Source organism: Thermobia domestica, chromosome 4 (assembly GCF_964235325.1).
Source record: "Thermobia domestica chromosome 4, izTheDome1.hap1.1, whole genome shotgun sequence".
NCBI lineage: Eukaryota > Metazoa > Arthropoda > Insecta > Zygentoma > Lepismatidae > Thermobia > Thermobia domestica.
Window position 1 is genome coordinate 235435675 of NC_137457.1, and position 26747 is coordinate 235462421.

General features: G+C 35.9%; 2 protein-coding genes across 2 annotated transcripts in view; one reads left to right on the top strand and one right to left on the bottom strand.

The window, feature by feature from the left end:
* Window positions 1-26747, bottom strand: part of LOC145683916 (synaptotagmin 1-like) — a 246462-nt gene that overhangs the window by 126440 nt on the left and 93275 nt on the right. The window contains exon 5 of the mRNA XM_081755592.1: window positions 7756-7854. Within this exon, the coding sequence (XP_081611718.1) occupies window positions 7756-7854 (99 nt within the window). The remainder of the gene's footprint in view (window positions 1-7755; window positions 7855-26747) is intronic.
* Window positions 1-26747, top strand: part of LOC145683917 (trypsin inhibitor-like) — a 472745-nt gene that overhangs the window by 96483 nt on the left and 349515 nt on the right. The gene's annotated exons all lie outside the window — the stretch shown is intronic.

Genomic DNA, 26747 nt, shown 5'->3' on the forward strand with positions numbered 1-26747 from the left:
AATGTGTATCCAATATATAATATCTATATCTATATCTATCTATCTATATATATATATTATTTATAATTACATATTTTATTCAAAATACAAAATATTTTAAAATTTAAACAATTTACACACTTTCGATCAAAATTTATTGAACAGAGAATATGTATAATGTATATGTATAATGTATAAATTACACAATACTGGAGTAATGAGCTATGTTACTCTTTTCCTAGACACACTAATTTCATAATAATTTACTACATTCACTTTTCTGTTAAATATAGTATTCCTTTCGAAATTAAGCTGGAAAACATCTAGAAGATTTAAAAGTAGAGATCTGACTACCGATTAAGTACATAAAATGTGATTTGAACATAATACCATATTTTCTTTAAAACCTTAGTATTGGTGAAGTTTTACAACAGGCCATCACACTAGGACTATCTAAGATATTCTTGATTGTATTAATTAAAAAAAAAAACATTAATTTTAAAATTTTAACAATAACTGATAATCGATTTCGATGTCATTGATAAGTGAATCTTCATTTTTATGACAAAATCACTATATTTTTTATCAAAATATTTTGGGACTTATTTTAAATAAAAAATTTCATCCATTTTGTGTGTGAATGGGAATGAATTTAAAACACTTATTGCGTTACCTCTTTGAATGGCAAGGCTTACCCGTTGAAACAGGGAATGTTTGCTTCTAGGGTCTCCTGATTTATTAATGAAAGCTGACATGAAATTTGTAAAAAATTTACTTGTTTCTTTACTAAAAACACCCATGGTTTCAGTAGCAAAAGCAATGAAAAAATTATCTTCTTTTAATTTGGAATATTTCGAATGCTTTCGTTTACTAGCTGCCTCGGCTGCACTTCCTGCTTCCTCGCTGGTTAATGTTATGTATGAGGGTGCGAAAGTGTCTACGCATGTAACATCCCACTAGACTTTGGCCTCTTTTCAAGGGAATTAAAGTAATTCCGTCTGGTCTTTTGCCATCATCCCGTAACATTCCTCTTGGTTCTAAAATGCTAGGAATGTCTTTGCTGGCGAGAGTTCGCTTTACTATTTGGTTTAATTCTCCGTGGCGTGAAAATCTCCCACTGCTTCTAATGCAACTCAAAGTATGAAGACCTTTAGCATCCATTTGATTCTGACATACACATTTGAATTCATGACAAATATTTATGCCAAGGCGTAAGGCTACACTTATTAGAAAGATATTATTTTCCATAAATGTTTCTATATTTTTTGAGGGTGTAGCTTGCAACCATGCTCCGGACTCTTTCTTGTGAAGCGCTTTAAGTATCAATAGAATATATATTGGATACACATTTTCTATTTTACGGTGTATCTGGTTTGAATTTCTTTGCTGTGGAACTTGTGTTTGTGCTGAATATTTGATATTCACTTTGAAGTGCCGAACATTGTTACATTCCATCGAACTTGATAATATGACTCCATGTTCGAAATATCCTGATGAAAATGGCCCTATGTTTATCGCTGACAGAACTCGGGAAAGAAATCAATTTGTGAATCGAGAAGGCTAATTTTGAAGATATTTTGTAATTCTACGCACTATTATACTAATCTACAACATTCACGTAAGATTTATAGCTTCGCAGGAAATTGGCTGAGTGCCATCCATGCATCTTACTTGGCACACCCAGTAAGTTTTGGAAATGACTGTCAGCCATGATTCTCTTTATTTGTGAACCTATAAATACACCTTCCCTCACTTTCACATAGCTTAAAAAGTCTTTGAGTCGTTGTCTAGCGTATTCCCGAAATTGTTAACGTACCCCAGTTTTAAATGAAACAATGGCATAATAACTTTATCACCCTCAAACAATGGCACACGAAAGACTTTTTTGCTTCCTGGTCACACTCTATCTCCGACCGGTCACTTTTTCTTTTGTAATGCTGCTTCGTACCTCTGCTGTCCCATTCGCAGATTTAGAAGCAGTATTTGTGTACGCTGTCTGCATTCTCATGAGAATAGTGATTAAATCAACAGAGTCACGACAATTGCACTCCCGATAGCAACTTTTTAAAGAAGTAGCAACATGGTTTTCGTACATCCTTTTCATGTGGTCAGAATATCCAACTGCTACTGACGCATATTTGTTCCCTTTGTGTAACAATATTGCCTTCGCACTTCTCTAAAATGAATACATGAATATCTATCGCCATTCTTCAATGCCATGTTCCACCCTGAAGCTTGACAGATCATGCAGTAGCAAATATTGTAAGTTATTCCAAAAATCTGCTCAAGATTTTATCATTTCTTTTTCTGATCTATGCCAAAAGTGAAAATTCTCTGCACCAGTGCTGAAAACACATTTATTCATGCATATGTCTGCATATATCAGCGCATATATGCATATATAATTCCACATGTATTTGCAAACGTCCCCTTGGAAATTTAAAATAGAAGTCGCATAAAGAGTTAAGTTTCCACGATATCTTTCAAATGTGACGTGGTAAAGCAAAACGATTTTCAGATTTGAAATCAGCATGAAAAACTGCATTAGAAAAGGTAAATACTATCAGATGCATAAAACTTGTTTTTCAGTAATATTCAAAATCACATTTTCAGTATATGCCGTCGTATTTTTCAGGAATTCATATTTGTGTTTTCCATGATCACCATATTGTTCTCCTATTGTCGCTCGGAAGGAAAAAAACAAAAGAAAAAAGTAATAAATTAAATGTATGATATAAAATACTTTCAAATAACTATTTAAAACGTCGTAAATAGTCAGCGCTTGTGTAGCATGAGCACGGACGTCTCTGACGGGGGAGACGGGGGGATGCGTAACCCCAATATTTTGAAGTGCAAAATATTCAATATTTTATTCTAATTTAATTAGTTACTAACGACAGAATAACAAATAAATAATAATTATTATATTTATTTGGAATATAATATTCCCCATTAGGAAGTCCTGGTCGGAAAGAGGGATTACCGCTGGAGGCTCCCATCCGCGGCGGCACGACGATTTACTTGTTCAAAGTTGCCGACCTTTTGCCGAGGCGGCAAGCGGTCGAAAATCGTAACATAAAATGACCTTTGCCCAATCTTTGCCGACTGTTGCCGACCGCCAGAGTCGGCAAAACATTCGGAAAGGCCTCTTTACGACCCTCTGCCAACTCCTTGTGCCGGCCTCTTTTCGACGGCGGCGCCGGCACATTTAATGCTCATTTCCGGCAAGGCAACTATTCGTAGCAGTCGAAAATCGTGCCGAAAGACGCCGGTGTCCGGCGCCGGCAATCCGACCGTGACATCTGGTCAGCATGGACAAATTGTTCGACTGTATGAGGCAGGATCCTCATGGCGTTCAGGCTGGGTAACGATAATTATTATATTTATTTGGAATATAATATAATAATTATGGCTGTGAAACGATTATAACAGAGTTCTTGATATATCTCAGGGGGTCCGTGAAGATAAGCAGAAAAGTAACAAATGGAATCGAAGATAATAGGCTAAGCAGGTTAGGCTAGGCAGTATCATTTAAATCACTTTCTTTGATGCCCCCCAGATGCCAGTGAGAATGAGAATGTGATTGTTTTAATAACGTAACATCAATATGCATTGACGGAACCCGTAATATTCTATTTGATATAATAAGTTTGAGCCATCGAATTTTTTCAAGAATACATCATACTATGACTATATATTGGTAGTTAAGCGGCATCGGAAGTGCCACATCTAAGCGATCCCGAAAAGTATGAATTTAACACTAATATCCGTCATTTTCCATTATTTCTAAATATCCCTATTTCTTGCCCGTCCTCTGAGTTGATCGTCAAAGTGAAATGATAAAACCATCCCAGGCCCGATACTTCGTGGCAAATTTGATCGTTATCGGTCTCGTGGTTCTAGAGTTATTAAGTTTTATTGATTTTTATATATCTTCCTCCCGTCCCCCTCCTCTACGCTGTACCATCAAAGTGAAATAATAAAAACACTCCGAGTCCCGAACCTCATCTATTTGGAAAATTTGATCGACATCGGTCAGGTGGCTCAAGCGGTGAGATATTAAACATAACTTTCATTTATTATACAGTATATATGAAATCGTGAAGTCATTATTAAGTTAAAAGAAGCTTTATGTTGTACTGCAAATACGCTATTATAGTTTGTTATTTGTAGAGTAATAACAAAACATTTTAACATTATTATTATTTTACTAACGAGATACTATGATTTGTGGCAGTGGCGGATGCATAATTTCTTCAAGAAAGTATTCAAGCACTCTTTTAATGCTTGAATTTCATATCCTTTAATGACACGCTTGAGTTTTGTACTACAAAACTTAGGGAGATTATTCTAGACTTGATGGGCCGCGGTGGCTCAGTGGTAGAGCGTTCACCTTTGGTGCTTGGGGTCCCGGGTTTGATCCCAGCCCCCGCCAAGTGAACTTTGTGGTGGATAAACACCGTGTGCGTGGGTTTTCTCGGGGTTCTCCCGTTTCCTCCCACTTTCTTCATTCCACCATTTCATCCATTACTCATCATCACCGTCTCCTTTAGCCTAACCGGCAAAACCGTGGGACGTAAAACTCAAAGATTTCATTTCATTTTTTTTTCTAGACTTGGAAACAAGGAAAAGTGTCTATGTAACACAAAGCCGAACACCGCATCTTTTCGGAGTTACGGGCATCTGAAAGTGTGAAGAAATGAACGTACACTTGGAATTGTGGCAAGACGACGAATCATAGAACTGCAGCGTCAGGTGACTCGCAAAGGAATAATACGCAGAGAATCTAAAGGTGCAGTAGTCGGTTGTGTACACTAAGGGCGGCGCAAGAGGTCCCTCAAAGGAAGAGAGGGATTTCCAGCAATTTTCTGATGGATCCATGGACCAAAATAGGCGAAATGTACAGCTTGCCTGCAATATGTAGGACATGCTGTGACATATGTAGATAGCGTAAGCTGATTTAAGATGGCGGACAAATATGATGTGCTGGGTTGCATACCAACACGCAAGAAGTACACGCACACATCAAAACTGCGAGTGACAACACTACATACCAAATAAGGACAGCATTAACGTACACAGGCGTATCGATGTGCATAATGATCTCAGGAACTGGACACACATATTTCAAACACTGCTACGCAGTAAAAAAAAAAAAAAAGAGTTTATTGTAGTGTTGAAACTGTCCATCATTCATCTCAATACACAAATGATACCGACGAAGCAGGTTTTGCATCGTACGATCAAATACTCCTGCCATGTCGGAAATAAGCCCGGTAGCTGCGACAACTCGGCCAATGAGATCCTGGGCTTTTGGGACACGGGTTCCATACACAAGTTTTTTCATCTCTCTCCACAGAAAGAAATCAAGCGGTGTGATGTCAGGTGAGCGAGCTGGCCATAACACAGGTCCACACTTGCCAATCCACCGCTCGGGATTACGTATCAGTGAGGAAGTCCCTGACATGTCGGTCAAAATGCGCAGGATCACCGTCATGTTGGAACCACATTTCCCGCCTAAGTGCCAAAGGTACGTGTTCTAAAATTCCGGTAAGATCTCACGGAGAAATGTGAGGTACGTGCCACCCGAAGGCAGTTTGGGAACACGTAAGACTTAATTAGATGGTCGTTTAAAATGCCGCATCACACATTGACTGCAAATCTGTGCTAGTGGTCGTTCACCAAAGAGGCATGTGGATTTTCCACATCTCACACATGACTGTTGTGACCATTGGATACAAACGTCTTGGTAAATATTGCTTTATCGGTCCACAAAATCACAGTTGGAAAGTTCAGAATGGCGATAGTTTGACGAAAGTATCAATGGCAAAAGTCCACTTGACAGGGAATTCCCTCAATTTGAATAAGTGCATCTTTTCAACGCAGAACGCGCCACACACTCATATGACTAGTGTGTAGTGTCTAGGTCAGACCACTTGTGCTGGATTGAGGACGAGTCTGAATTACCGCAACAACTTCCTCTTTAAGCTTAACAGTTCGCATCTCGAATTCGTCCAATATCCCCTTGTGGGTCTCAGAGATCCTGTTTCTCAAAGACAAAGATCGAGCCATTGAAAAGAGACGTGCGACGATAGTCGTCGATTAGGGAATCTATCACTATACAACCGCCTCGCCTCTCGGCTACAACCCTTTGCTTCCCCATAAATGAGATGCATATCAGCCATCTCGAATAGTGAGAAATGTGCCATCCTGGCCACAATGTGATATCACATACAGACAACTACCTCAGTTAACACCTGAGTACTGTCTTCCAGTTGCGGTATTCTTTCAAATCGCACGTTCCACAACTGTCCAATTTAACTCAAGAACGTAATTTGATGTAACTCGCAATCTACCGTATAAACACTGCCTGCAAAACGAAGCACTGCGATCGTTCACACAAAACTAGCTTGTTAAGACCTCTAGCGGATTACGTACAAATCTTCTGTACCTGTGGTGTGCTTGATACAAGTAGGAAACAAAGCGCTGCTCTTTATTTTTCTGTTCGGCGCTCGTTTATGGGAGACTTGTGTAAGTGATTTGGTAGCACTCGTCACCTCCCCCTCTAACCCGAAATGTATGTATAATTCGTACATTGAAAGTGATGGTATTCCTTCAAGTATGTACGTCTTATACCCGATGAAGTTAGCTGACGTCATGCATATGTCTCCTTATTCACCTCACAAAGTTGACGGTAGGCCGCCCTCATTCATTTAAACGCTCTTTATGACATTGCAGCAACTTTGACGATGCTGTGTTACGGAAAGGGAAGGGATGCAGGAAAAGTGTTGTCTAGTGTTGGCATTGTCTACTGTTACTGATGAGAAACACTGCAAAACCCTGGTCAGGGTGGCCGCCGCAAGATATCGAACGCCGGCGTACCGACTGGGAAAATGTTTTTACCTAACTAATAATATTCCTACTATTGCAACGAGCAAAATATTTTAATATCATCACTGCGAATGTGGTTAATTACATGCTCCATGTACGCATGTACTTCTTCCTGTATGTGGGTATGAAATTCCGCACATCATATTTCATCCGTCATCTTGAATCAGCTTACGCTATCAAGATATATCACAGCATGTCGTACATATTGCAGCCTACTCTTACATTTCGCCTATTTTGATCCATGTATCCTTCAGAAAATTGCTGGAAATTCCTCTCTTCCTTTGAGGGATCCCTTGCGCCCTTAGTGTACACAACCGACTACTGCACCTTTAGATTCTCTGCGTATTGTTCCTTTGTGAGTCGCCTGGCGCTGCAGTTCTATGACTCGTCGTCTTGCCACAATTCTAAGATGTACGTTCATTTCTTCACACTTTCGGATGCCCGTAACTCCGGAAGGATGCGGTGTTCGGTTTTGTGTTACATAGACACTTTTCCTTGTTTTCTTAACTAGATTCACCTCCCATGTGTTGTAAACAACGATCTGTTACACCCCGTATATATCTTAATATAGTAATGTTTATTGTTTCATTATACCTTCCTCAAAGAGTTGTTGAAACTTCGAAATCTCCCTTAACTACGCCACTGTATGTGATTATATAATTTAACGGGGTTTACAAATAAATATCCTTCTTATATTGTTCTACTGGCAATGGAAACGGGATCTTTCTAATCTAAACGTTATTCTTTGTTTTCTTTTAGATTAATTTAAAAGAAAACCAGCAAGGCAATTCAATAAGTATCAGATGCCCTAGATGTAAAATCGGAAACTGCACCTTTACCATTAAATCTTTTTTTTTATTTTTGGTAAGAAAATAATATACTAACCTTGTACTGCAGTCTGCCAAGCTTCACTTCACTTTGTTTGCTCTCTCCTTCATCAGGCTGATCTTCCATATTCTCTGTCAACTTTTCTTTATCCGCCTCCTACAAAAACACATTATGTATAAATATGTTTAAAAAAACTACAGAGTAACATTACGAGTAACTTAAAAACCTGATTGTTTTTTATAGACAATATGTAAATTAATGCATGATGATTTAGTGCAGCACTTCATTTTCTGGTTGTCACAAGAGAAACTACAACACTCATCAACAACCATTTTGAGAAATACCCACAGTTATCAAAATAGCGCCAAACAAACTCTTTTTTTATTTATTTAAGTATGCTTCCGAACATCAATAAAACAAAGTTCGTTATCATGTGAAAACAATAATAATTTGAAGGAGAAGTGCTCACTTTTCTAAATGGGTAGCTTTAGATTTATTTTACAGAATATCTCAGCATATTATTGTATTCTCTGTCCAAGGTCTTACATTTACTGAATTTGAGGATATCATGACTCTCCTAACGCTCAGCATACCTATGAGGTAACTAGAATTGAAGGAAACGAGATGATAAATTGAAGCGATATCTTTACATCTATGTCTCTATCGGAAGTCGATTCGTAGCTTCCTTTCATAAAGACCTATTCTTTTTAAGTCCTTGAACTGTCTGTGAACCGCATAAGAACGAAGAACAGATGGAGTGAAAAATAGCGCTGTCTACGATACCAAGAAATGTGTTTTCAAAACTCAACGTATTAATATTGTAGCCTATATTATTATCTTCCTTTGAGCCAAATCACCTGGAAAGAACTCCCTAAATGTAGACTTTCGTTGTCATAAGCAATGACGAAGTTTATGTGCCTCATAATCACACTAAAGTTATGGAAATCAAAATGTGTTGAAGCTGCCTAACTCCTCTATTAACCATTATTATTGGAAACTATTGCTTTATTATAAACGTTAATCCGAACACTGCCAGGAGAAAAGTCACAACATATAACATGTATGCATAAATAATAGCATGCTTAATCGGAATTTACATTGTATCTGATGTTGCAAGTATTCGTAACGAAATTCCCAGAGAAACGTGTATTCATGGTTTTGCTTATGCCGGATATTTTTATACCTTCGTGCAGTGCTTGAATTCTTTTTGTAGACTTTTGCCTTTATTATTTATACTGTGGCTATTATTACAGAGGCTAATATACTTCCATATAAACTGCTTTGATGTATTGTTCACTCATACATATCATTACATCTTACTACCAGTTGTGTTCTATGTGACGACAGCACGCTTGACAACTTCTGACTGCGCACCTTCCAATGGAGAATGATTTTTGGTAAGTGTGCAAAGGTATTTATCCCCTCTTGTTGGGACCCTGTTGAGAGGCAAGAAAATGTGAATATATCTTCGAGAGGCAAGGCAGTGTTTCAAAAGTTAATCCATTAGATTGGCGTCGGGGCTCTTCCCTGGGATGTTGAAGGAATTCGCACAAAATCTAGGTCTGGCTACTATCCGTGTGTAGAATACCAGAGATGATTTGGTGAATCGACTGTAGCCTTGTCCTGGAACAATTTCAGCCGGTTGGTGTCAGTCCAATATGGTGCGTGGATTTCGTTGTTATAAATATGAATAAAAAAATATTGCTGATAGTGCGCATTCACAGCGGAGCATCTAATAGCAAATCCGTAAATCGGGAATTGTTAATTGTAGCTTTCTAAGAATCGATTCAGTTTTGACGCCATTAGACTTCACACAATACGAGAACACGTCTTTTGACATTCTTTACACATTACACACTACCGTATCAGTGGACGTTTCACGTTTCTACATAGCGAACGCACGTATTTCATCTATATGGAAGTTCATCAGCTTTTGTATATGTCTCTTCATGTATTCAACATTAGCTTTTCTCTGGCTGTAATATTTGTTGCTAGTAATGTAATTTACAGCATCTTGAAACATTTCTCTTTTCCATGGAAATAGTTAAAATAAAAATGCTAGTGATATCGTTCCTTTAATCTGTCTGACGAATATTTCTCACTGTAAACTTTGACAACTGCGGGAAATTCTATGATTTTTCATACAATACAACAATATCCTTATTCTACCAATCAACATTGTCTTCCATAAAGTCTTCCATAATATGAAGACTTAAACTTATTGAAATTATCTTTCCGATCACAAATGTAATCCTAGAAGCATTACAAAACTAGGTATTAGCTACAAGAATAATTCATTCTAGACGGTTATTGCAAATTATTCTACCCAATTAGAAACGTTCATAACTGTCATTTAACGACATCCAGAAGCATAAAAGAATTAGTGTATCAATGGAAAGGTAAATTGAAGAAATTTTGTTTTACTATGTCAACATTCTTGTTTTTTTTATTTTAGAGATGTTTAATGTGGACTCCAATTGATACATAGATATCGAACGTATCAAGTTGAGTACTTGCTATACTATCTTGTAACTTACGACGATTGACTGTTACAATGGTTTTTGTCATGTGCACTAGCAGATCGTGCGTGATTGAAGAGTATCAACATTGCTCTAGAAACAAAATTACAGTGCGTGACTTCAAGTCTTAGATTCTACCGCATCGCTCATATATTTCGATTTTGTAGTAAAATATCGAAAAATTGCATTATAATATGCTCGAAAAATATTACACGCAAAGATTTTCCGATTTTTCCGCGTATATCAAGGCACTGTGTGTCTGATTTAAATGAATATTTGTGCATAATAGGTTTTTTTCTTTAACATGTAATCCTTCATTCCTGTCATCTAGTTGTCAACTTATAAACTAGAATTCTCAAGTCTGAAAGTAGGTTATTTTGAAATGGTTTTTAAGATTTTCCTCTGTGTAGATGTGGGCGGGCTTTAGGCATTCTACAGCATCAAATAGTAAAAATTGTCCCAATATTTGGTCTAATTTTGTATCAGTGCAGTCAGATAGTTCATGCACGAAAAACAGAAACCTTCGGTCCATATATGAAACAAAAACTTTAAATTTACTTTTTTAAGAAGGTAAATGCAGTTTTATAATTGGAAAATGAACATCGGAGGAACATTGCAGAGAACAGAAAGTTAAGTACAAAAATGTGCTGCTACAGTTACCAATGATGATAATCGTGTTTATTACTAGGGGTAAGTTGTATTCCCTCTTTGATACTTTCGAAATAGTTTCAATGGAATATGATTATTAATTACAGGAACGTGAAATATCAGCAGCGCACGGCTCAGCAAAAATGTTACGAGATACCTTAGGAAATATGAAATTTTCAATAAACGTTTTCTATTGAACAGGAAGTCCTTAACATTAACTACTTTCTCTTCAGTCATATAATCTATAAACATATAGAATGGTAAGTACACTGACTCAGTCACAAATTCACTCATCAACAGATTTCCGAAACTACTAAACGTACAACATTGAAATTTTGTATAAATACATTGGAGCGTAGACTGTAGATGACTTTAAAAAAAAAAAAAAAAAAAAAAAAGAAAACGAAATACGACCCCTAACGGTGGTAGGGGGCCTGAATTACTTTTTGCGGAAACTATCTGAAGAAGAAACTTGAAATTTGATATAAAGGTTCTCTTTGTGTCCTACGCTCCATATTAGACAGGATTATGCCAAATGTAGCTCCTGAGAGGGGAGTAGAGCTTTTAATTTTTATACATTTTCACCACATCTCCGAATCTATTGCGCGCAGAACCACGAAATCGTGTATGTTTTATTCACTTGTATAATAACGAATTAAAGAATGTTGTCTTGCAAGTTACATGAGAGGTTATAGGAAAATAGTCGTAACCCTATTCACGTGATTTAACTCCATCGAAAGACCTGGTACTTTCATGTGAGCTTTGCAGGTAGATGGGTCTCCGAAGCTCACCCGCTAGTGCTTTTAGATAGAAAGGGAGAAACGTTCTTCAATTTATTTTTGACGAAACTAGTTACAATAAATTTACACATGAAAATATTTACGTTCTATCCCAGCAGTGCCCATATCCCCCAAGTGTTTGGGTGCAATCCTCCAAATTTGCCACTCTTGCGAAAAATACGTAGGAGAATACTTCACTTGGTGGCCTTTTAAAATTAGTATATATTCGCGTACGCCTCGCATCACAATTTTGTCCCCGAGAAACCCTATGCACATGATGATTGTCCACCACAAAGCCTCGTTGGTGTGAGCTGGAATCCAACAATAGAACCACGCACTAGAGGTGAACACTGTATCACTCAGCCACCGCGACTTAAAAGAATTCATACTTTGCTATGACAATTAATTATTACACTCCAAAACTGTGTTGTACATAAGTGTCGGAAGTCTTATAGAATGGCTATGTCTAGCCGTCCGTATGTCGACAGGTGTAAATGCAAAAATAGTTGTTTGCAGTATCGACAGGTATGGGGACGGAGTTTCTTGTAATCGATCTAGCATTTTAGGATAGGTTTCATTTCCTATTCGAATCGGAATTGGTGAAAATCAACCTCATCCGGTTTCAATGTTGAACCCCATAGTACAAAAGCTGTAATAGATAACGACAAGCGAATTTTTGAAATCAATTAAGCATCTCAAGAAAATATATAATCTCTACCCGTATAATCTCAGCAATAGATATACAGAATCTGTTTTCGGATTAGATTTAACGTCTAAAATATAGGTTTCATTTTGGAATGTAACATTCAAGTAAAACCGCAAGTGGTAGATATTTACTCATACTTCCCGATTCAATATTGATATGCATAGAGCCATACAGTAGTAGATATCAAGAAGTGGTTTTCCGAAATAAATTTAAGTCCAAAAATAGGATTCATCTTCTCCATAACTCTTTATTCAAATCGGAAGTATAGAAATCAACCATCCTTGATTTGATCGTTGATCGCCATAAAACGGGGAACATTAATATAAAACGACATATTATTTTTCTTGGGGGATTCATCTTAGTGTCTTTAGAGAAGATTCTATCTTCTCCTATATTTTTCTACTAAGTACGGAAGTGGTAGAAATTTACTACTAATTCCGATTTAAATATTGAACTCCGTACAACGAAAGCAGTCAGATATCGAGAAGCGGTCTTTTCTGTCCAAAGAAAAACTTTCAATTGAACCTTTATCCGTATATGTCAACCAGAAGTGGTGGAAATATACTATTTCCTGTGTCAATACTCATCACAATAGTGCAAAACGGTAAGCGGTTACCAATATGGAGTTAATTCAGTAGGAACAAGTTCCATCTTCGACTTTATTTTCTATTGCAACTGAAAGTGGTAGAAATATAATACTACTTCCGATTTTATTATTGATTCCCATAGAGTGAAAACGGTAACAGGGACCCATATACAGGGTGTTTCAGATAAAACGTCGAGTGCTTATAAATAAGAAAGGGCTGGGAATAAAAGGATGAAACAAAAACTGAGATAGGAAAATGTCATAGGACACAACACATGGTGTTGTTGTGGTAACCCCCAGGGCCATCCTTGAAGGGGGCCCAGGAGCCAACTTCAAATTTTCAAATGGGAACATGTATTGAATCATACCTCATTGGGTAGGACTCGAAAAACGAAACAACTTTTGTAGGAAACAATTTTCGATGTGGGCCACGGTTTTCAAAATGACCACAAAAAGTGGGTCCTGTTGGTCCACGTGATGTGCCCTATGACATTTTCCTATCTCAGTTTTCGTTTCATCTTTTGGTTCGTAGCCGCTTTTGATTTATAAGCACTGGACGTTTCATCTGATACAGGACCCACTTTTTGCGGCCATTTTGAAAACGGTGGCTTAATTCGAAAATTGTTTCCTACAGAAGTTGTTTCGTTTTTCAGGGACTACCGAATGAGGTAACTGTTCCCATTTGAAAATTTAAAGTTGTCCCCTTTCAAGAACGGCCCTGAGAATATATAGACTATTACATAGATTTAGTGTTCAAACAATAGGTTTGATCTCAGCTTTATTTCTATGCTAAAATTAGAAGTTGTAAGCAATAGTGGATATTTCTGTTCAATTGTAACGGTATATGAATATACTGTATAGTAGTATTATAACATAGTCTATACATATAAACCTATTTGGCTATAGATTCAAAGCCAGGTGAACAGTTTCGTTTCTACCTCTCACATTGTCCTTCTCTTGTAGCCGGACATTTCAATATTGTTTATACATCAAAATGCTGTTTCAAAATTGCATTCGCAATTTCGGAAGTCTACCATGGGTTTACAACTATGAAACATAACTCACTCATTTCTTATTCATGCTAACTTTTTTTTTTTCATATTTCGAGTATTTATAGGAAACATTATGTTACAATTAGAATTCACTTGTGCCACTTTGAATGAGGAATTATGCCTCCTCATAAAACCTCATCGCCACATCCAGAGCCCTAAAACTCACCTGTGGATATCCCTGTTCTACCCATAACTAAGTTTTATCAGTCTCTAAGATGTAAACAGTAAAAACTGATTACAGAAACACAACCAAGTCTTCTTACAGAAAATTTTATCCGCAGGAATAAATCAAAATGTGAGGGGAAAGTAATTGGATAGTAGTTACTACAAAACATGTCTTGAACAAGAGTGACATGTAATTCCACTTTAATTTATAATAGTTTGGTAGGAGGAGCAGTTAGCCATCTCCGGGAGGGTTTAACCCCTAGAAATATGCCCTGAAACAACATATAATTCTCATACAATAAAATATCCATACGATAATCTTGGCTTGGAGTGTGGATATTTTATTAGTCTAAATTATTTTTTTAAAAAAACTTTCCTCTTAAATTTGAAACATATTTTGTTCAAAACTAGTACTAATATGAAAATTCGGAATACTTAAGCGTAGAACGAAGAAAGAATTTACGTTTTAAACAAACGCAACTGGTAAGAAAAAGTGAAATATTTTATCTTTGTAAAATAAGTATTACACAATTTCCTTTGTATTTTTTAAAGGAATTAAGAAATAGATGTTCCGAACGTTACGGTAGGTTTACAATGCTAAACGTCAAACACATAAATACAATATTTGTAATCTCTTCGTCAAATATGTGCTATATATATTTTTCTTACTCTTTCCCTTCACGATGAAGGTAAGCAAAACCATCGCTAGTATCTACTTAACCGTCTGAATTTGCCAGAAGGCAAAACATTACACAGCAATAAAGAGCCTTTACAACGTGTAAATACAACAGGTTGGACATTTCTTCTCTCATTTGTGTCACTAGACACGCGACTGCAATTAAGAACTGATGACGAATTTATACAGAGGGCTCACCGCGTTGGAAGAAAGTGTCAGGGCAGAACAAGATCCATAGTGTGTAAGTTTTCGAGTGACAAGAAAAAGGAATACATCTTAAAAAATAGAAATAAACTTCGTGGAACAAACATTTACGTGGATCAAGATTACTCTGATTCAGTAAGACAAGAGCGTAAACAACTACAGTACTATTTAATGAAAGCACGCAAAGAAGGGAAATATGCAAATATCAATTTCCGGTATTTGTATATTGAAGGGAAAAGATTCACGCTTACTGAACTCCAGAACAATGAAGAGAAGTATTTGCAAGAAACTGACCAGGCCGAGGCAGTTTACAATCAGCCACTTGAATCGCATAAGCACCCTCCTCCAACCCTTCATCGGGACATTCCAAGGTAAGAAGAAATCAACATGAGGGGGGTGCACCAAGGACACTTCCGTAAGTACAAAAACATTCAACGTTTGAGGTGAAAATGATAATATAGTTAGGGTAAAAGATGATAATTTTAATATATATGTTCAAAATGTAAGAGGAATTCGTACCAAGCTAAAATTACTGATTGAAAATGTATTAAGTAACAACAAGGCAATTGCATTAACTGAATCTTGGTTTACTGACAGTCAAAATGACTCTGAACTATTTGATTCGCGGTATGTCATGTTAAGAGCTGACAGAAATAGTATTAGTTCTGGTAAAAAGAAAAAAATGGGTGGTAGTGTTGTATTAGCAGTAAATAAAAATATCGAGTACAGAAAATTCCTTCCCCAAACATTTCTAGTGTGGACTGTATTACAGTAAAAGTTTTTGTAGATACGGTTACTTGTATATATATACGAGGGTCACTACGAAAGTTTTGAGATGTGAAATAACTTACACACATAAAATCAATTTAACACTTACATTTTCTCAAAGTATTCACCATTACACTGTACACACTTTTGCATCCTCGAAAACCACTTTTGGAAGCAGTGTTGCCAGTCGTTTTCTTCAAGTGTTGAAAGTTCATTCTCGCAAGCCACTACAGCTTCTTCAGGGCTGCAAAATCTCTTCCCACGCATGCGATCTTTGATCCTGGGGAACAGAAAAAAAACACGGGGCTATACGGCGGATGAGTCATAAGTTTGACCTTCGTAGATTCTGAAAACTGAATTTTGATATTGGCCGAGTGTGCGGAACGCGTTGTCATGATGAAGCAGGATCTCACTCAATCCAGTTCTTGGACGCCGTTCCCGAAGCTTCTGGAACACTTTTGTTTGGCAAACAGTGGTGTACCACTGAGCAGTAACAGTCCTTTGTTCTTCAAGTGGAACAGTTGCAACATGACCAGATTTGGAGAAGAAAGTTGCGACCATCTTCTTCACCACACTTCGTGGTCGCTTCACTTTCGTGGGTGGATTTTCGTCTGGAAAGATCCAAACTGTAGACTGGCGTTCATTTTCATGGTCAAATTTATAGATCCAAGTCTCGTCACCAGTAACAATGTCAGAGACGCGTCGAGAATTGCCTCCATCAAATCTTGCAAGCATTTCTTCACAGCATTCCACACGCATGCCCTTCTGCTGTTCAGTCAAAGTGTGAGGCACCCAATGAGATGAAACCTTCCTGAGCCGAAGATGATCATGAAAAATTTTTGTTGCTGCTGGCGATCCAATGTTCACTGTAGATTCAATGTCCTTGAAAGTTGTTCGAGGATTTTCTCGAATCTTGCTCCACAGCGGCAATGTTTTCATCTGACACAGCTGTTGCCGGACGTCCAGCTCTCTCTTCATCTTTAAGCGATGTCCGGCCTCTTCTGAATTCACCAAGCCACCGAAAAATTGTAGCACGGGAAGGAGCAAGGTCCCCAAATGCCCCCTGCAAACGCTCAAGGCCTTGTGTCTCGTTCAAACCACTTTTGAAATCGTAAAAGATCATTGCCCGAAAATGTTCCCTTTCGAGCTCCATTCTAGACAGCCGTATACTGCTCACATCAACAAACAAGTGAAGGCGATACGGCCACGGCGATAAGCGAGGATATAATGTACCATTACAATCACGTAATGTGGTCTCCGCTCGGAGGGGCCCACTATTTTTATCACCGACTGTACCATACTATTTTTTCCGAAATAGGTTTCAAGTTATATATGATATTTAATTGATTATAATTATACTTGCATTCAATGTGGAAATTCAGGATAATTCGGTTGTAACTATATCTTGGAGAATAATATCTTTATTCATACGTTATTTCATGATAATATTCAGTATATGGGTATTTCAAATAGGGAAATATTGAAATCATCACTTTAATGCTATACAAAAAACTAGGCCCGTTATTGGGCAGGAATTTTCAGAAAAAATACCAATCGAAATTTTGGCAGAATATTTTCGGAGCCCCCTCGTCCTTCTTGAGATGCCCATATCCTCTCTGCAATCCGGTTTGATACAGATTTTACCATTTTCTATTCGTTTTGTACTCTCCGCCGCCAAAAATCTCTGCTGTGGTTGGGACTATTTCCCAAACCATGGTATTACGGAGAGTCTCTATTCTAGTTCCAGACAGGAATTGTATAACAGCACGCTAATCCAGTTCTTCTAAATTGTGTAATTTTTTTCGGTCCACAGACATCAAAAGGAGGTAATATTAGTCCATTTTAAGTAAAGAACTAAGTAATGAAGCAGACGGGAGCTCTGAACTGCAAAATGTTGCTGTAAAAGTAATCAAAAAAATTTGAAATAAGGATCGGATTCAGCGACGCCATGTTTATGCATAGGAATGATTGTGGACAGGAGCAACATAAAATTGTATCGATTTCGCTGTTGAAAATTCGTCAAGTTTTGTAAGTGGCAGTGATTTAGACCAGTTTAAATTTCCTTCAAACCCCTCTGAAAACTATTCCGGTTAAGGTTATAATCTACAGACCTGTCCATATAAGTATAGTTTGCTTATGCATGTAGCAAGTGTAATTTTTTTTTTTAATAATAAGTAACATGGCGACAGGTGTTTCTGTAGCTAGGGTAATGTTCAATATGTCAGTGTAAACAAACCTAAGGGGCTCCCATCTACTCCTGAACTGAATATCGTCTCAGCAGAAATGTGTTGAACTGACTTTTTAGAGATTTTCTTCCTTACGGGAAGAGGGTCCCTTTTTCCATTGATACCTGCACAGTTCCTTAGACAATCATTTAACGAACCATGAATTAATTGGTCGAAGGGTCACTTGGACCCTTATTCATTTCAGTCTCTCCTCTTCGATATACAGAGCAGATTGAATATGATAAAATCTGGATGTTATTTATTTGAAGTATCGTGTAATTGTGTTGATTAGCATGTAAAATAACTTGTATTAATATGTGTCTAGTAGCTTATGTGAAATGTAGTGTACGTGTCAGTGATGTAGTATAGTAGTAGTAGTGAGTGATTGAAATGTGTGACATGTTTAAATAGGAACGGTGTAGTAATTATTATTAAAATTTTCCATTTCCGGTTTATCATAATATATACTTTGTCATAATGAAAAGTTATAGTTATTCCGTATTGCGATTTATAGAGTACAAGAAATAATTAATAGTGCACGGTTTGTTTGTAAATTCCTAGCGCCGCAGTGTTCGATTTCAGTATCATCCGCTGCTCTCATTTCAGTTACCCCAAGGTCTTAGTGATTTAGGTTTGACGAAATTGGCCTTTCTTCTACGATTAACAATAAGTAAATATTATTTCTGGCCTATATAAACAAATAGTTAGGCAAATTGATTACAAATTGAAATTTCCAGAAAATTACGATGTTCTGCATGGACCAGTAATTAAAATATTAACGAAAATAAACTTTGTGTTCCTTATTAAGCAGCAGCTAGAATATATGATTTTTCCCGTTCTTAGATTACGAACCAAAATTTCTCTTCTTTTTTATTCGTGCTATACAATAAATCTCATTGTTGTCATCAGAATAGAAACGTATTTAATTAATATTAGAGTTGATAATATTGTTCTTTGAACCTATGTGTATTTCTAACCTGTGAAGTGGTCTTTAGTTTGGATTTGATTGCAAAAGATCTGGGTTCGTGAGATATTTTCGTGTATTGGTCCGTGTGTGATTAATCTTGTAGTGACATGTATGTCGTAATTATATAATAAGACTGCTTTGAACAGTCTCTAGTATATTTAAAGTATAGGGTGTCCACAAATGAATATACGTTATAGAGTGTAATGAAGATAAACAATATATATATATATATATATATAGATAGATAGATAGATAGATATAACAATTGAATGTGAAACAATAATAGGACACCCCTCAATGTATGTGTGTATTTATGTACCGTAAGGTAAAGCGATGAGTATTTACGTATAAAGGAAAGATATTTCAGACACTGACTTCTACACGAAAACCTCTCGCGCGTATAGGTGATTTAGGGAATGGACTATGTTAGCACTTCGCAGTTTGGCGATCGGAAGTAATAGTACCTATTCGTTGAGAATCAAGTCTAGCGGGGTAAATAACATCATCAATAAATCATTCGAAATATTTTACAATTAATCACGAAAGTACGATAGTTAATTTAAAATGTGGTGCCGTAGAATTACATGCATTCGTCTTGAGGTTAACTTGCAACATTGCATTTTTTCCAAGTCACCTATTCCAACCAAATTTCCTTGTTTGTAGGAGTGACAAAATGGATCAAGTCAAACAATTTTGTAAATTAATTACATTAAACTCCGGTACTTTTGTACCTAGGTGTCGACCCTCTCTCCCCTGCAAATATTTTTCATTTTTCTGTTAGTTTTAACTTAGATAGCTATTCAAATCATTCGACACCTCAAGATGTGGCGTTCTTGCGAAGAGGGAGCCACTGATGAGATTTGGCAAATAACTCACCAGTACAAAATTCTAATTTATTTTTTTTTTTTATTTTGGCAAATCCTTAGATAGGATTTTTCTATTTTAACGACTTCACTCTAGTTTTCCATACTGTCCTCGGAATTGTTAGTTTCTGAGGGGTCGGATATTTTTTTTAAAAAAATCCTAAATTACAGACTACGCCAACCTTCCGGCTGGACCGGCCGTAATCTGAGTGAATTGGTATCGGATACAGTTAATAGTCAATCATCCCACAGGGCTTATTCCTTGTGAGATGGTTGCCTAGAAGGCACGGACTCGTACTTAGGCACTCAGAGACCCCCTTGGGCCACGCATTTGAGTAGGCCACTTTTTCGGCGTATATAAATATATTTGGCTATGGATTGTTCTGTCAAAATTCGACCACTTATCTTTGTAGTTTTAGTGTTGTAGCTTATTACTTTGGCGCCGCTTTTCTCTCTTCTTTCAACTATCTCTCTATTGTCTTCCTCAAGTTTTTTTTTAATTTAACCTCCCCCCCCCCAAGTATTGAACATTACAAATATTTGATCATTCAGTATACAGCTCTTGAACCTAATTCATGGACTGAGATATCGTGAGACATGATTCATGGAGAAATTCATCGACGTGAAGTATCGAGGGTCTGTTTTTATTTTTTAAATAGTATTTGATCCACTGCGGAGTGAATGATGGTCCTGTACACAATGTTATTCTTATTCATTCGTAATTATCCGTTTGCAGTTCTATGTTAAACCACCCGCTATTTCTACTTTTCTGCTATCAGGTATAATAAATGTTAAGGTTGGAGTAGTTTGGGCCCAATTGTGAAATTAACATTTTAGGTTTAAAATTATGTGTACGTACCTGCCTTACATATCAAGGGTCTACTGTTTAAACAGAATTATATATATATATATATATATATATATATATATATATATATATATATATATATATATATCAAAATACGAATGTTATATTTATGCTCGGAAAAATCCGTTGATTATAAGGGATGACAGATATACTCGTTTATGGAAAGTGTTGCAACCTGTTAGTGAATTAGATGTCGGGGTTTATTTATTTATTTTTTATTTAAGTATAATGTGTAGATTATTATTAAATATATATATATATATATGATGAGATGTGAATGTATATGAAACGTGAATATGACGTCGAAGTAAAATGTATAATTGAATTGAGAAAATGAATATGTATAAAGGGTTTAGTACTTACCCCGGACGATTATTGGTTGCCGTAGTTCGAGACATCCGACAAATACGAAAGATAGATTTTGGAAATACCGCCACATATAAAAATTTTGTTTATGTTCTGTAGATTCTCTGAATGCTATATGTGATTTTTCCTAACCTCATTTTTCTTTTAATATTAATTGAATGTAATATAAGATAGGGGCAGGTCGCATTCCATAATCCTAAGGTACCGTTAAGTCAATTTCTATGTTCACCAACATAACACCCTTGTACCAATCTTTCATCTAAAATCCGTTCCTCTTATCCAAATCTTCACAACCTAAACAGTGTGTGCTTTTACCTTAATCTCTGTGCGTCGAAATATACAATCTCCAAACAAAAGAAGAACAGAATAGTAATAACAATATCATGAATGTCTCATGAATTATGAATTGACAATTTAAGTTTAGAAGTATGTGTGTAGATCGAACGACCTAGTGACTTAGAGCCGGTTTATATCCCAGCTAGTGACGACTAATCGAGAATAAAAAATAACCGTTGTAATTTAGAAACCATAAATTTGTTTTATAGCTCGAAATTTAAAAAAAATCCTCAATAAATGTATCGAGTTTACGAACGGAACTTGTACGTTCAAAATAACTAATATAATTATATGTGTGCATTAGCAAACATGATAGCAAAAGACAAATGGACGCTGTGAAAGTGCCTGATAGGTAATGTGACGTTGACAATCATCGCTAGTAGCGAGATAGGACTCTTAAACTCACCAGAAAAGAAAATAAATAAATAAATAAAAATATAATTTATATAATATACATAAAGATATAGATATATGCGAAGAAACTCACTTCAAACCTTATACATTATTTTTTTCCTTCTATAATTTTGTAAGATGTAAGAATATATTTATATATGTTAATATTTTTTGTACTATGTAACTCAAACAATTTATCTAAATCCGTATTTAGATACCCCAGCCAAAATGTTTTTTAAATTTTTTTGTGTTAATACATAGATATACGTCATCAGGACGTTATTGTGTAATTTCATATGTATATTACTTCATTTTTATATATGTTCATAGCATTTTCTCAACAATTTATATTGTTTCTTTTTTCTTTCTTTAATAGATGTAATAAAATGTATAGTAAAATGTAGTTAGATGGTTTCTTTTAGACTAATTTATCCATGTTTGTACGCTGTCCCGTGTGTATATGTGTGTGAATGAGTAATAACTCTAGTTGTAAGTCCTAACATTAACGTTATTTTATTGTAATGATTTTAAAATGCATGGCTATGGTTATAAAGGATAAAGCCTAAAACTAATTATAATCGGCTCTGGAAAAAAGGCCAAACTAACAGATATGCCCGAATAAACGACGATGTTCCAGGAATATCAAAATTTTCATTTGTGACAAAGTATGCAATACTCGAAATAATATATTCTTTTTCTCCTGGTTGATTCAAATGTATGATCGATCTCTGAATTTTGAGTTCCGAGACTGGATACTAGGTAACCTTCGTTCTAAAATAATGGATAAACAACAGAACTAAACTTTCTCATCACCAGGGCTGGGTCGGGGCAACTTCCATTGGAGTAGTTGCCTGGATCCAGGTCGGGTTGTATGAGTAAACATGTGTCTATTGCGGATCCCTACAACATCGATCGTTGAGTAATAACATTCTGAATACAGACTACTCTTTAGAAATTATCCAAGTTTCTTCACCATATTCCCATAATTATCCAGTAATACGTTTCTCCTCAGATTTCCTTCCCTCTCCCTTTCCTTCTTCACCTTCCCTTTTCCTTCCTACCTTCTTTCTCTTCCTCCCCTTTCTCTCTCTATTTCTACAAACACCTGAAAGGAGGGGTCGTTACTGGGAGTTGTCGCTACTCACACGGTCATTAAAATAGTTTGATATTTCTTCGGAAGTCCGATATGAATTAGTCAACCCAACAATAAGCATTAGAAGTTAGAGTTGAGAAAATCCATTTATTTTATTCATATTTAATTAAATTATTCTATATTCAAAATTTTTAAGACCGTTTTAAAATTCGAAAAGAGGGACCAGCGACACCCCCCTTTTTGCCCCAAATTTAATAATTTTTCTCTTTTCAAGGCGAGTTGAAACTTTCTTCGTTCTGGATACTACTACCGAACGCAATTGTTATAATTCAAATACTGTGCCACAACAATGCGTATCTCAAAACTTTCGTAGTCACTCTCGTATATATATATATATATATATATATATATATATATATATATATATATATATATATATATATATATATATATATATATATATATATTGTGTATATTGCACCTGGGTCAAATCAATCAACATATAGATAACATTTTGAATACATATTTAGAGTACTACAACCACGGAGTAACATTCTTCTGACAGGCGATTATAATCTCTCACATGTCACGGGAACTGATTTCAATTTCTTAGCATCTACTGGAACCTGTCAAGAATTATTTCATTTAATGATTTTTTATAATTTACGAACTCCCAATAATATTAAAAACTCATACGGCAAAACGCTTGACTTAATACTCTCAAACCTTACTAGCGTAGAGGTCATACACGAACACCCTCCCCTTGTATCCAAGGATGCTTACGATCCAGCCCTACTAATTGAATATAAATATATTAACTTTAAAAATACTAAGTGTACAACGAAAAGCGTAGTAAGAAATATTTTTTTAAAGCTGACTTTGATAAACTGTACCGCGAAACATCACAAACCAATTGGGAACCTATCACAGATAGTTTGACTGTGGACGGCTCTGTGGATTCTTTCTATAATATACTCTATTCTATTTTTGACCGGTGCATCCCGAGAAAAAGAGCTAAATTCAATTATCCAATTTGGTTTTCAAGTGACATAATTAGATTAATTAAGAGCAAATCATATCACCATAAGAAATGGAAGTAGGGTTCTTGGGACGCACTGTATCACTACAATAAATTTAAAGAATTGAGAGCTCTTTCGAAATAAGAAATTTCCAATGCATACTTAAACAACTGTGAGGCTAATATTATAAGTAATCCTAAGGCTTCCTGGACGTATGTTAAGAATAAAAAGAGTAATTCGGGATGTAACTTGTTTCATTATAATGATCAAACTTTGAGTGACGATGCTGCTATTGCAAATGCATTTATGGCAAATTTTCAAGTGACACACAATAAATCAAGTTATAATCTTATTCCTATGGAGCAATACAATAATTCGGAAATCCTGGATAAATTAAATATTAACTTTATAGACATCGAAGATGTTGAGAATGCTATTTAAAAACTTAAACCACGGTCATCTTGTGGGCCGGATAAAATACCACCATATATCATTAAAGGCTGCTCAGAAATACTGAAACATCCCCAACAGGTTATTTTTAACAAGTCAATAGCTTTTTCTACGATTCCTATGAAATGGAAGATGTGTGACGTCTGTCCCATTCCCAAAACAGGTTGTCCTACCGACCAAATAAAAAATTATCGATCGGTAACACTGTTATCTGCCCCATCTAAGGTATTTGAAATTATTATATCTGAAAAAATTTACTCACATGTACGGTTAGTAATATCTCCCTTTCAACATGGTTTCATGCCAAAGAGGTCAACTGTAACTAATCTCTCAGAACTTACACATTTTATAGCTAATCAAGTTGATAAAAAGGAACAAGTAGATGTAATTTATACAGATTTCTCCAAGGCGTTCGACGTAATTAATCATGATATACTTGTAAGCAAACTTGTGACATTCAATTTTTCACAAAACCTTCAACAATCTATAGCGTCGTATCTTTGCCAACGCAAACATCGCGTTCGATACAAAAATATTTTAACAGAGGAATATGTTGTAGACTCTGGTGTGCCTCAGGGATCGAACTTAGGTCCTCTATTATTTATATTATTTGTTAATGATTTACCACCTGTAATAACATCCTCCCACAAACTATTGTGTGCTGACGATTTAAAAATCTATCGTAGTATCTCCACGGAATTACACGCTATTTCTTTGCAAAGCGACATAAATTCTATTTTCCAATGGTGTGAATCAAACAAATTGCTGTTAAATATTAAAAAATGTAAAGCAGTATCATACACCAGGAAAATGAACTATGTGCGCAATGTGTATACTATTAATCAAACACCAATTGAGAGAGTGAATTATATAACTGATCTTGGAGTCACTCTGCAGTCAAACCTATCATTCGATATGCATGTCAACAGAGTAGTTGGTGAGGTCTTTAGGAACCTTTTTGTGATGAGATTAGGAAGTGATTTTTCTAACACCAATGTCCTCAAAACACTATACATTGCCTATGTAAGGTCTAAGGTGGAATATGCAGCCATAGTATGGGGTTCTGATAGTAAGAAATATACAAATAAAATCGAAAATATTCAAAATAAATTTATGCGCTTTTTAACTTACAAAGAGACAGGAATATATCCGAACTTTGAGAAGTCTGAAGATCTTCGAAGCAAATATTCATTATAATCACTTGAAAGCAGGACTCACTTCATTTTATCTTTCTTACATAAAATAATTCATAGTACAGTAGATTCAGAGTATTTATTAACAGAAATCAAACTTCACGTCCCACATAGAGCAACCAGACCCCATAATAGCATATTCCATCTCTCAGCGGAAAGGACTAATACATTGGATGTATCGCCTGTCAGAAAAATGTGTTTATTGTATAATAAGATGTCAGAAAAGCACCTAGAGATTGACATTTTTAGCTATAGACAGAATTTTGTTCTAAATAAATAAAGTGTAGATCATGTTATATGTATTTTAAACTATTTTGCTATCATGTTATTATGTTATCATATGTGTATTTTAAATTATATTATCGTGATGGGAAACTGTAATAGGCATCCGCCTTTTGTTTTCTGAAATCAATATATAAATAAAATTTTGTTCGTGACTGTACTATTCCATATAGGAGACGAAGAGGAATGGGGCGCAGGAAAAGGAAATGAGTTAGGGTGTTTCGAAACAACAATGACAACGTTTGGGAGGTGATTCCTGACATCAAGATAAGACGAAAAGTATATACCAACCTGGACGCACAAATGCTTCTTTTCGAAGTTATAGGCTGCCGAAAACATGAAAACAATGGATTTTAAAGGCCCATACCTCCGAAACTATGGGACATATAGTAGTCGGTTGACGACTTTATTTAGGAATTGGTATGTACCCTATCCAAATATCCATGTTTTAGAATCCTGCGGTACTTCCTTTTATAGAGGTGGTTTGTAAGTACTTCAAATTATAAGACCGTAGCCAAATTCCTCCAAAAATTGTTGTGTGAGTACCTTAGAATTCTGAAACATGTATTTTTGGATAGCACACATATTAGTTCCTCAGTGAAGTCTTCATCCGACTACGGTAGGTTCCATAGTTTCGGAGCTATGGGTCTTAAAGTTCATATTTTCATGTTTTCAGCAGCGTATAACTCCGAAAAGAAGTATTTGTGGACCCAAGTTGGTCTATACTTTCGTCTTATGTTGATGTCAGGAATCACCTCCCAAACGTTGTCGGTGTTGTTTCAAAACACCCTGTATATATGACATTAACTATGCAAGAAACAATACATTATTAGCAAATTACTTGATAGGCTCGAAGAATCCAAAGAATTGCACAAACTATTATATATATAT